The sequence below is a fragment of the Cinclus cinclus genome, chromosome 1 (assembly GCF_963662255.1).
Source record: "Cinclus cinclus chromosome 1, bCinCin1.1, whole genome shotgun sequence".
NCBI lineage: Eukaryota > Metazoa > Chordata > Aves > Passeriformes > Cinclidae > Cinclus > Cinclus cinclus.
Window position 1 is genome coordinate 47,311,621 of NC_085046.1, and position 13,053 is coordinate 47,324,673.

The following is a 13,053-nucleotide window of genomic DNA, read 5'->3' on the forward strand; positions in this document are numbered from 1 at the left end:
CTTGAGTCCTGGCAAAATAAATGTAGACAAACGAAACACCTCTGTTGCCATGGTTATTCTGTGTACAGAATTAAGTTTGGAACAGCTGAAAAATCACCCACAGAATTTATTGTGCCTGAGCATAAAAGGGCACATTTTCTTACCTCAAGGACAATCTAAAGTAGAGGTACCCTGATGCTAATCAGTCTTAGGACAAGCAGTCCTTGAAATCTGGCCCAGACTCTCATGTATTATTTAACAATCTTGGCCCTTGAAACTGTTGTTGTAATGCAAACTCAAAATAGGTGGTGGCTGAATCCACACAATACAACTATGAAAATACACTATCACACGACTAGATTTTTAGGGTATTGCTAAAATCACCAGCAATTACTCAAAACTTGTAAAATATATGCATTTCTAGTATCTGTGTTTAAAACTGGTGATGCTCGAAAATAGTCACATTCTGCCAGCAGCTGAGTACAATATAGCTGAAAATCTAAACCTACCAGTCTGGAATCCATTATACACGCTGTTGGTAAATCCTGGGCAAAATTACATCAATTTACCAGGAAAGATTAATTGTAATTATGTATATTAAGCACTCTATACCTATCTAGATCTTGATGGTAACACCACTTTAGAGACCAATAAAGGCAATGAGGGTGTCTGCCCCAGATCATACTCTGATATTTCCCTATTTGATTTAATCCTAGATTAAAGGATTGAAGATTTGCCAACTACAAACACGTAGAAAGAAGTCAACCTGAAAAACTCTTATTTGTTTTGACTGCTTGAGAAAACAACATTGTAATTTATCAACAAAATTATGTTACTTGTATGGTATGTAATTATTATATTGCATCAAAAATATATATCAATATAGAGCAGTAAAACATTACTTATGCTTTAACTTATATTTAGCTATGTGTTAACTTATTTTATGTATCAAAAATATTGTAAAATTTAAAAACCCACATACAGATGCTACCTGGAGGTTTTAAAGGTACCTTAGCTTTCATTCCACTGGGATGCATTTATTCTAGAACAAGACCTAGAAGAAGCCAAGACAAAGCTGCTAATTTGAGAAGGCATAAGCCTTGATTCAGGGATATCTTAGATTTAGTTCTGGCTTTTTCATGGAGTTTTCAGCTTTTTATATGTATGCCTTTCAGCAGAGCATTGAGATCAGCTTGCAGAAAAGTCCTAGATAAGAGTTAAGCATTAGTGTTAGGATCACCTTTTAATATTATCTAAACAGTTCTTTAGCTGTCAGCCATTGTTCAAATTGCAAAATGCAAAAAGACAATTTCCATCACATACCAGTCTGTTGTGAAGTAGCGAAGAGAAGGACTTCCCTTGTGCTTTTTATAACCAAACGTGAAGCAACAGGATGCAGCTAAAACATTCTCGTGTGACATTGCATTTAAAAGTTGTATGTCTATACTGTTGCTTTCAAAACTAGTATACTCAAATATAACCATGTGTTCTGACAGAAAGATGTTAGCCAGCAGGAGTGCAAAACTGACTTTGCACAAACTCCTTACAGACAAGCAGTCCTGCAGTAAGACATCTTTTACCACACATACACCTCACAGCAACCATCATTGCTCGATGAGCCTTTGACACTGGCATGGCTAATGACTTTTTAATTAAATCTCCTAGTTTCCTTCTGCTAGCACTGAGCAGCTGTAGTGATGGCACCATGTCCCAAGATCCAGACACTGGGCTAAAATCTTGGCAGAAAGCAGAGCTGAGAAATGGTGCTGGGCTGTAGAGTGAGCTTTGTTTCATCCCTTACACTTAGGTGTTTCTGACCACATCCAAACCCACACTTAATTACAACCTAGATCATATTTTTCTCTTTTCCTGCAGTTTTCTCAAAAAACACTTTCAAATCATCCCCTCCACTCTGGGGAACAGCTCTTCCAAATGTGTCTTCGTGAACTGTGAGGCTCACTTCTGTGTGTATATTTTATCACTTCAGGCAGTAGTATAAAGCACTATTCAGAAATGGGAAACTTTGAAGACTTCTAATTGCTAAGAACTAGCTGGAAGGTAAGGGATGCTGTGATGCTGTAGCAGTGTGGAAATGGATGGTAATTGCTGCTACCTCTCCTAAAATGTCTTCTGAGAAAGCCACTCAGACACACACAGACAGTCACTGAATCCACACTCACACACACACCACAAATAGTTCAGCAAAGAAGGATGTGAAGGTTCTCCTGCATATTTCCAGTGAGGTTTAATGCAAAGTCATGCCAAAGGAGTCCAGTGACCAAAGACCCAAATTAATGCAGTGTTCTGGATTAAGTATAGGGTCAGGGGCCAATGGTCTGTGAGCACAGGGACAGTACACGGGCAGGGCTAAGGGCAATGACCCATAGGGAACTGAGGTAGAGTAACACAGTGCTGCAGAGCACCATGGAGGAAGCCTTTTTGTCTCACTTCAATTAGTGAGGCATTCTCAAAGCCTGTGCCAAACTCTTCCAGGGCATTAACCTAGAAGTTCTCCTGATAGGCTCAAGGGTCTTCACATGATGCAACTAAAAAATATTCCCAAGGTTGTGTGCCCATGGGCAACTCTACACTCACACAGTGGAGCCTCAATGTTATTGTTTTGTCATAAACTCACAGAAGGGAGTAAGGCAATGACTCTTTAAAGTATCAGGTCTTTTGCTCTTAGAGCTTACATAGAATGAAGATCCAAGCAAACAACACTTGAAGAGTGGAGAGTGTAGCAGTTTTGGTTTGTTAATTTGAGATTTCCCAGCCAATGTACTAATTAATGTTATGGGTTAGGTTTGGTTAAATTATTAGTGTGTTTATTAGAATTATTTATTTAATTTTTGTTGTGAAATAGGATTAGGAGGAAGATAAAATAGGCTTAAACTTCAAAGGATATAAAGAAAAAACTTTATTATTAGAAACCATTAAAAAAATATAAGAATTAGAAGAAATTTTTTAGAACCCTTTTCTTCCCTTTCATAACTTTTTTTTTACATTGACAACATATTAGAAACAAATTAGTTAGTTTACTATTTTTAGAAACAGTTTTTTACTAATTTATTTGGGAGAGGAGACTTCAGTATATGGAGATTTTTTTACAAGAAACAGGTTTTTTGTGGTTTTGATCTTACAGTGGATCAGCCACCCAGGAGAATGAAAATTTAATTATTGTATAAAAATCTTTCTTTTATATATTAACAGTTTTCCTATAATTGTTACTGAGGACAATGTCAATATATGGGGCACACTTTAAGGATTATAATAGTTTAAACAAAAACTCTTTTTGTTTTTGAAAATAGAGGGGGTTTTTTTTCAATTCCCTGGGGGGTAGCAGGGGTCTTTTTTTTCCCCTTTATTTAAACTTCTTTAACATTTGCTTACTGTAGCATGTCTTTGCTTATATTTATCGTTAGAGCATTTTATCTACTCTCTAATATATTTTTATGAGTTATAGGGGAATAAGAAAAAAGAAATTTCAGTTTAAGAATGAGGCATCTTCATTCATTTTTATTTGGAACTTTGACCTTTTTTTATTACCTCGGTGATTTTATGTAGGTTTTGCGTGTATTTTTCTTCTCTTTTTTTTTTTTCTTTTTCAGGGGAGAAAATAGTGTCTGTAAGTCTAATTCTGCATAGTGAAAGAGTTAATATTTTTCCTGGGCCTGCAGATAGTTGTGGGATCTCTTCTGGGCCGCGGTTGGGAGTTATTTTGCGATAGAGATTTTTTTCGCCAGCCGCCCTGGTTTGGACTAGGATTTTAGAAGGGGCCCATTCAGAAACCGTAGCGTGCTGCTTGGCTGCATTCTCTTGGGGGTGGGGGTGTAAAGACCGGCTCATTGTCCCGCCTCCCCTTCGGGCTGCGGAGCTCGCAGCCGGGCAGCCTCCTGGGGGTGTTATCAGCTGGCAGCATTTCTGCCACGCTGTGGGGGAGGGGGAAGGATCCAGGATCTCAGCTGTGCAAGGGCCTCCCCTCCCCTCCCCAGCCCAGTCCCGCGCCCGGGCCTGGCCAGGCCCATGGGCCGTCTGTGGCCTGGCCCCAGCCAGGCTAGTTACCTTCTGAGAGGCCGGAACTGAAAGAGATTTTTGGAGGTTTTTCTTTACATGTGTGTTTCACAGAGGCGCATAAACTTTCTCACTGGTGTAACAATGTGTTAATATTAAAAATCAGACAATAATTGGTTCTTGTGAGGTCCAAAGGATGCTGCCCAGGTCCTGAAAGGGAACTGTTTTAGGAAATTTATACAAACTGCTGCAGAGAGAAACTCTTAATTTCTAAGTATACACAGAATGGGGAAAAGAAAAAAAAAAGCGCCTAGGTTTGCAAAGTAAGAATGTTTGAAAGTTTATGGGGAGAAAGCATTCAGTGGTCTGTTTGTTTTATTTTGAACCCATTTTCTGCACAAATGTTTTCTCATTGTATTTGGTAATTTCGTAGAAAGGGACAGCATTTCTTCTTTCTTTTTAATGTTGCTATCTTGTATTTTTGCACTGTCTGCTTAAATTGGGAGGCAGTGCATTTTGTTTTCACCCATCTTTTAGTGTGTGTTTGATGTCACGCAGTCTCTATAGGGACAAGAAGGGTTTGTTCTATCTGTTAAGATACAGCAAAGGAGGTAAATCATCCTTTTTAGGAACACTTCACAGTTTCCATTTTTTGTGTAAAAATAGTGACAATCTCAAATGAAAGAGGACTAACTCAACATGCTTTTCCATCCCATTTGTTCTTCAGTGGACTGAATTGAAACCACAAAATATCAGTATAATGTCGACACAGACTGCAAGACATGAGCTGTTGAGCTACCTAATGAGTTAGGAAAATCATGAAAAGTTAGAAAAAAGCCAATGTCTAAATGTAAAAGTGGGCTTGATACTTAATAACATTTTATTTTTAGTGTTTACCAATTAACAGGTTTTTATACTTCAAATTTCAGGTGTGTGTGGTTATTTTGCAGTGAAAGAAACTCTGCAATTATTCTAGTGGCATAGCCTACATTTCCATAATTCAGCATGGAAATAGAACAAAATGAAATGCAATTACAGTGCTCTCAACAGAAAACACTTTGAGAATAAATGAGCGTTCTGTGAAACAGTTGCAGATTTTAAGCAGACTTTTTGTTAAAAATTATTTGTATTTTGCACTTCCTCCAAGCTAGGCTAGTTCCGTGCAGGAATGTCAGTTCTGGCAAATTTTTCAGTTTTCAATTTTTCATTTTCCAATTTATTAAGCCTGTCAAAAATCGAAGTCTTTCATGGTTGAACTTTTTTCTCCGCCAAATGCAAATGAAACTTCTCAGTTTGGTGCATGCAAACAGCAAATGCTTCTGCAGAACCCAACTGTCAGAACACATGAAAATCTGTGTGAAGCCTGCCAGACTCTCAGCAGACATGTATGGGGAGATAAATTTTGCAAACACTTGTTATAGAGTAGAGCTCACTGTTTGGCAGAGATTGTAAGAGTTTCCTCATTTCTGACAAATGAGATGGGTTTTTTTAATAAGCTGATACAATGCTGATGTAACATAACAGTGACTCATGGACTTGATTGGGAAAAAGGTATGCAGTGAAGGCAACAAGGGAGGCTGATCTGGATTGCTAAATCAGGCACAAACTAGAATGAGCATTTTACCCCTGCCAGATGCAAAGCTGTTCATCTAAGAGCCAAGCACAAGTGTAATTGCAGTTCACTGAGGAGCCACAGGTATGACTGGGATCAAGGGGGAATAAGCCTCTTCTGTCTCATATCAGATATCTACAGGGGAAACAAAAATTTCACAAAAGGTTTTTAAATCTGAAGGCAGAGTCAGAAGCACGTAAAATGCCTGGAAGCTGAGATAAATTCTGTCCAGAAGTATGGTTAATCTTTAATTCTTTCTTTTTTTTTTTTTTTTAAATAGTAAGACAACTGTAAGATAAGAGAAACAAGTTCCTGAAGGTTAGAATGAATATTTATCACCTCTAAAATTTTGAACAGAGATCAAATTGTTTTCATAAATCATAGAATCACATGATGATTTGGGATCAAAGTGGCCTTCAAAATCATCTAGTTCCAACAGCCCTGCTATGGCAAGGGACATGTTCCACTAGACCAGGTTGCTGAAATCCCTATCCAACCTAGCTTTGAACACAGACAAGGACTGAGCATTATGACTTTTTCTGTCCTGAGGAGAGCAGTCCAGGGAGGTCTCACAGACTATGCTGCACCGTCACATGAAATGATTGGGATTGCATTATTCACACTGACAACTCACAAATCTTGAATGCACAAGAGCATTTTTGCTGATCATATTTCTGAAAAGAACTAGCCTCTGCCCTGTTGGCAACCTACCTCCTTTGCCAGACTAAAACATCTATTTTTGCAATTGTCCCCCAGCTCTTGGCACCAGCAACTGCTGTAGCATCCAAATGAAGTGGTGTTCTCTATTGCCTTGTGGCTGCTCAAGGCTCATGTCTGGCAGAAGTTCGGCCAAGTCATGAGAGGCTTAACACAGTAAATACAAACCTGACTCCAATACTTGAGCAGTATCACTGAACTGGCAGTTGCTAGAGAAGGTGGGAAGGCACAGGAACAAGAACAGCTGTGTCTTGTAAGGTCCACATTAACTCTTTATCCATGTGCCTCCTGTTAAATTCTGACAAAAGGACTTGTAATTTGCATTTCAGGTCAGTAGTTATAGCTTTGTGAATGTCAGTACAATAGGAAACCGCATTTCACCAGAAAACAGTATTTCCTCTGTGAAATGCCCTGTGTTATTTTACACTCTATGTTCATCATGCAATGATATTTCAGTGGGGTGCCTGTACTACTGGGGAGCTGATAATCTCCTATCACAGCTGCTAATAGCTTTTTTTTTTTTTTTTTGAGATTAATGAAAATCACATATCCTGCAGAACCTTACTACGCAGGGATTTAATGATGACTGCAGAATTCTGCAGAAACCTGCATTTCAGTGACTCGGTTGCTTATTTGCAGAAAGAAATAGGTCACTTGCTGCCCCCTTCACTGTAATGTCTGAAGAAAATATCAGTTATCTGACTTCTGCCTATCTGTTCTTACTCTTTTCAGTTCAGTTTTAACTGGTGGCCTCCAAAGGGTGACAGACAACAAGAAGTTCTTGTTTTTCAAGTGCAGCTTTGCTGATGGGTCTGCTCATATCAAGCCACATTGCCAGTGTGTTGCCTTTCCCCTGTGACACTTTCAAAAGTCTTAAACTTTAAGTATGTATTTTAAATCCAAACAGTATGATAATGCCTCTTTTTAGAAACACCCTTTCAAACTGAAGTTTAACAACTTGGAGAAACTGATGAAGAGTTCTTGCTCTTCAAGACTCAAGTCAGAGTCCCTTCTGACTTGCATAGTTGTGAGGATGAAATGAAGTGTCCCAAAAACAAGAATGGAACTGGAAGGAATTTGCACCATTTCTGATGCAAGAGCTGCAGTGTGCCAATCTATGGTGACTTCGATAAAAAGCTCCTTCTCTGCAACCCATTGTAATTCTCTCAATGTACTGGGATTTGTTGTCCATATAACTCTGAAATGCAAGCACACAGTTTGTGATATGGCACTTATATTTATACTGATGATGATAATAATAAGATATCTGTAGTCTTATATGCATTGGGATAAGAAGAGAGCAAGTTCTCAATGTATGAAGAGATCTTGATTACTGTGAGGTAAGTGCTTAGAAATATTGCTAAGAAAGAACACAAAACACCTGAAGTTCATAACAGATATTAATTCCCCACTATGTGCAAAAGCAGTTTATAAAACCGTTATAGGTATTTCCTCTTTTCTATAAAATGAGTGGACTGCTAAAAAATTTTTCCTCTCCCAGCTTTTGGCAGTTCATGCTACCTAAAAAATGAAAGTAAAGCTCAAACACCACTCATACAAAGAGACTGAGGAACTAATTTCTGAAATGAAAAGCATTTCATTAATAAATGAAAAATGACAAAAACTCAGGAGAAAATTCCTTGTGTTGTGGTATTCACTGGTGTCTTGGTTTGACAGGTGTCTGCTAAGAAAGGCAGGAGCCTCACTTTGAAATGGAGACTGTAAACCCCCTCCCTCCAAATTATTATAATTTTGAAATTAAGGTGCTCTCAGACAAAGATATGAGAATAGGAATAACAGTTGTTGTTGGGGGTTGGTACTCTCCCTTTTCCCTCTGTGGAATTTTTCCCATTGTCATGCTAAGATACCTGTTGACTGGGCCCTGGTGACAAGGGAGAGGGGAGGGTAGGGAAGAGGGAAACCCCGCGAGATTCAAACAGCCAGAAGAGGAAGTGGAAGGCTGGGCCTCGGCCTATTTTTCCCCGCGGAATTCGGACGAGAAGGACGATCGCTGCCTCCTGCCTCTCTGTCCCATTCCAGCGTCGGGAAACCACTATCGGACCCTGCCCTGCTGTCTTCTCGCTGTGAGCTACCACCATCCAGCATTCTGCTGAGCACCAGGACCAACACCGTGAGTGGAGGGCTCTCTCCGTCTCTCTTTCTACCCCTGGGACAGCTCTGCCATCACCCCCAGCCCTCCTGCAGCTCTGCGGGACCTGCCCGCCCCCAGCACTGGGAACTGCAGCTCAGGGAAAAGGTGCCTGCAGCCAAAAAAAAACCACTGGGACTGAGTTACTGTTCTGTTTGTGGGTAATTTCATAGCTGTTGTTGTTCTTGTTTGTCGTGTTAGATATACTAGTAAAGAACTGTTATTCCTACCCCCATATCTTTGCCTGAGAGCTCTCTCTTAATTCCAAAATTATAATAATCGGAAGAATCACATTTTTTTTTCAGTCCAAAGGGAAGCTTCTGCTTTCCTTAGCAAACACCTGTCTTTCAAACCAGGACAGTTTTTTACTGTAAAATTAAAATAGAAATACAGTATTGCAAAGAACAAACCCAAAACACTCACAGAGGCAGAATACAACCTGACACCTCGTCCGTCAAGGTGTTGGTAACAGTCCAATTAAATGATGGCTGCAGTACTCTTAGAGTGACAGATGTGATTCAGTTGAAGCAGTGGTCCTGTAGAAGGGTGCAGTTTCCTTCCAAAGGCCCAGTGATGATATGGAAAGGTCCAGTTTTCCTCTAGAATCCAGTGGAAAAAAGGCTGCTTTGGTGTTCCAAATCTCAGTTTTTATCTAGTTAGGAAAGGCTTGGCTCCTCCCCCTGGCTGTAGCATCTCACAATGGGATGATGTAATTTTATCAGTCGTGCAGTGGAACTCAATGGCCCATTAATGGCCGATATCTTCCTGGAGGAAGGATGGGTTGTGGTACAGATAGAGATGACAGCCCCACCTGGTTTAACAGATGGCCCATTAGCAGAGAATGTCTCCCACTGAGGCAAGGAACACTGCCCCACCTGGTTTCAACTGATGATGATAGATACATTCTTTTGGTCACATCCTGTATTGCAACCTAATACAACTGGTAAAATGGATGATTTACCAGAGTCAGTTTTAAATTACAGTTCAGGTACCAGTAGCAGTACAATTACGGTAGTACATAGCCCAGTGCTGTTCAGTTTTCCCTGCTTCTTTTCTGTAACTGTAATGTGAACATCCCCTAGACATTTTTACATATGCAAATGTGCTTCAGGATGACACCCCATCTGAACTTTTCCCCTCCTATATAATCTTGTAGTACTTAAAATCCTAACAGGAGCTACAGTTACATTTATAAGAATTACTTTTAACCTCCCTTTTAGACAGTAATATATTACATATATAGCATCCTTTTTAAACTTGCTATTAACTTGCATTTAGTATCTGCTTGGGTCAGACAGGATGATTTACACTCACCCAGAATGTCCTTTCCTAATGCTTTCCAGCAGTCCATTTCATAACACCCAGTTACTACATGAAAGATCTGAAATGGCCCTGAGAACCAGGACAGTACTGCCCACGCTTCTTGGCCTGATGGATCTGAGCAGGATTTCCATGCAGTCTGGGTATCCATGGTGTTTAAACCATTGATCAGAGAAATTGTCCATGGAGAAGAAGTTGACTGTAATGTGTTCAAAACTCAGCTCTCAGTAACAAACAGAATTTGTATCTTAGATAGAACAACATATGGTTGTTATATGGCCCTGGGAAGGACAGATTTGTGCTGCAAATAAACAAAGTGATGGAAGAGTAGCAGAATTAAAATAGCATCTCTGATCTTCAGTGCATGCATCAGCATGCAGATGTTCAGAAGAGAGGAGAAAAAATAACAGCATGAAACCATCACAATGGTGTAATTTCTCTAAGGATCATTTGTCCCCATATATTATTGATTCATGATTGTTTTTAGGAGTGTGGCTGGAAATGTCTTAAGGACTAAAGCAGTTCTCTTCCCAACTTTCTCATCCATTTTCCCTTAGGCTGGAGGATATATGGATAACAGTGCAGGTTACAGCTGCTGATGCCATCTGTGACATTTCAGGATTATTCCTGAGCAAGAGACAGGTGGGAAGCCCTTCTGGCTTTTTAGGTAAGCTCTTTCATTCCTACCCTATCTTAGTCTTTCTGTATTCTTTCATTTTCAGAATATGCACCAGGAAGATTTCAGGAACGTGACTGAAGGGACCAGGAACAGCAGTGACTCCTCTTCTGCCTTTGTTCATACCAGCACCATGAGTGCCATACTTGTCACTGTCTACTCAGTTGCCTTTGCTGGAGGTGGAATTGGGTCTATCACAATGTCCTTTGTGCTGCTCAAGATGAGTACTCTGTCTGTGACCACAACTGCCATCATTAACCTGGTCGTTGTACACAGCCTCCTTCTCTTCACAGTCCCCTTCCGCCTCCACTATTATGTCAAAAAGAAGTGGGTATTTGATATGCCATTTTGCAAAATGGTGAGTGCTATGGTGCACATCCACATGTACCTGACCTTTGTATTTTATGTGATCACACTGGTGATCCGGTGGCTCATCTTCTTTCGGCGGAAGGACAAGGTGGAGTTTTACAGAAAGTTGCATGCCATTGCGGCAAGTGCTGCCGTGTGGGTCTTTGTCATGGTCTTTGGGGTGCCGCTCTTCTACTTTGAGTATGGACGCTCAGGCTTATACAATAATACAACATGTTTCAAGTTCCACAAAGAACTACAGCACAGGAGCGTGAAAGCCCTGAATTATACCTTAATTGTAGCTGTTGCCCTCATTTCTTGTGTCCTCTTGGGCTTGCAGATTCTTATCCTGGTAAAAGTGGCAAGAAAATTTTCCACCTCCCTCTGTTCACACCAAGAATTCTGGGCCCAGATAAAAAACTTGATTTTCATCTGGGTCATCATAATTTGGTTCCTTCCCTATCACCTATTCAGGGCCTACTACATACAGCATGTGAGTGATATTGACCAGTTAGAAAGCTACAATGAGGTTTTTTTGAGCCTGACTGCCCTGAGCTGTCTGGACCTGCTGTCATTCATGCTGAGTGGAAGCCGCTTCTTCAAGCAAAATGTGGGGATGCTCCACAGGAGGTTGCCTTGCTGCTAGCATCAGCCTCCTGCAGGGTGGGCAGGATCTGGAGTAGGACAGTAATGGACAGACACAGCAAGCTCCCTCCTCAGCAAGTGAGGGTGTGCTCTGGAAATGGTACAACATACACAAGGCTTCGTACATCAGCTTCCTGAATTAATGGAACAAACTGCCTCCAGGTTCTCAGCTGGTAAACAGGAAGGTGAGCTCAGCAATTTCTTCATGGTGCTACACAGTGAGTTGTGGTTGGACCTGGAGAAGAGGGAAGAAAGGTCATGAGCGCTTTCTGTCTTGCTGTTTTTACATCAAGATTTGTGAAGTCAAAGGCACTAGGAGGAGACTTGAGAATTGCAATGTAGAAATACAAATAAATAAACAGGTTTTTATGGACTAAGGTACAGATTTTTGAAAATTAAAGATTGATATAATTTTCCCATACATTTCTTATTTATTTCCTGCAAGCTCTCATAAAATATCAGGGAAAATATTGTTCTTCCTAAGAAGGTCTGTTTCTCTACGGTCAAGAGAAGCATGACTTTCTAAGTGAATTAAACCAGCTATTTAAAACTAAACCAGTGATGGATAGTTAATTCTTAAAATATTTTCTCAAAATCACATTTTGAGATGGTATCATTGCAGAAGAAAATAATTTTGTTATCTTTCTCACATTATGAAAATATGTCTAAAAATTAGACACCATTGCTGAAATGGACATTACAAGTTCAAACAAAAGCCTGTATTATTATTCACAAAACTGTTCAATTAAAAAAAATATTTTACTGTTAGGACAGGTTTTTTAAATCATTGAGACAGCATTTGTCTTCTCTTCAAAAGACAAATATTTTAGGTACCCAAGGTAGCAATGCTTTTTTAAAAAAAATCTTATGCTGATTTTGTGCATTTATGAGGTTTATAAGTAGTTATTCACACTAACTTTAAACCAATTCTTTAAATTTTGTACCCTGTATTGGTAGAAGGAATTAAAATGTTACTGCTTGGATTGGAGGGATGGAAAAAGATAATAGACCTAGTGTAGCTGAAAAGCATATTATATCTCAGTGAGGCATTGTCAGTTGCTGTATCTGAAGACAGAAATAAATTCCAGTACAAAAGATGAAAAAATTGGTAAAATATTTCTGTAAAAGATATTGAGGCTTTCGTAGCTCAACTGCTTTACACTTATCTCCAAAAAGAATATAAATCTCCAACTCCTCTAATCCAAGACATCAATGGCTAGTATATCTTTCCTTTTCTTGCAATCTGCACCACTGGTGCATTATCAGCACCTGGGGTAACAGCAGTTGCAACTTGGTAATTAGCAATGGGTTGGATAGCTAATACATATTGATGGCGTGCAAATAAAGGTAAGAGAAGAAAAATACCAATAATTTCTTAAAAGCTTAGTGAAAATAGAAGGTGGGGTGAAGAGACTAAAGGTGTTAAACACTGTAATATTCACTTGCTAATTACTATACTTGCTTATTTGAAATGAGAAATGTTTTGCATGTAGTTTATCATACAGAATGTCGTCCTCTATATCAAATGAACTAAATAGGGATGCCTGATTTACTTGGAGATAGTCACAATGATCATGGCAGATTAGATATCTAGCC

The 13,053-nt window shown here is 39.5% G+C and overlaps 1 protein-coding gene across 1 annotated transcript; it reads left to right on the forward strand.

The window, feature by feature from the left end:
- Positions 1-632: 632 nt before the first annotated feature.
- On the forward strand, positions 633-11,458 carry GPR141 (G protein-coupled receptor 141). The gene is made up of 2 exons (XM_062497308.1): positions 633-644; positions 10,511-11,458. Exons 1-2 carry the CDS (start codon positions 639-641, stop codon positions 11,456-11,458), a joined length of 954 nt encoding a protein of 317 aa, XP_062353292.1. The 5' UTR covers positions 633-638.
- The last annotated feature ends 1,595 nt before the right edge of the window (positions 11,459-13,053 follow it).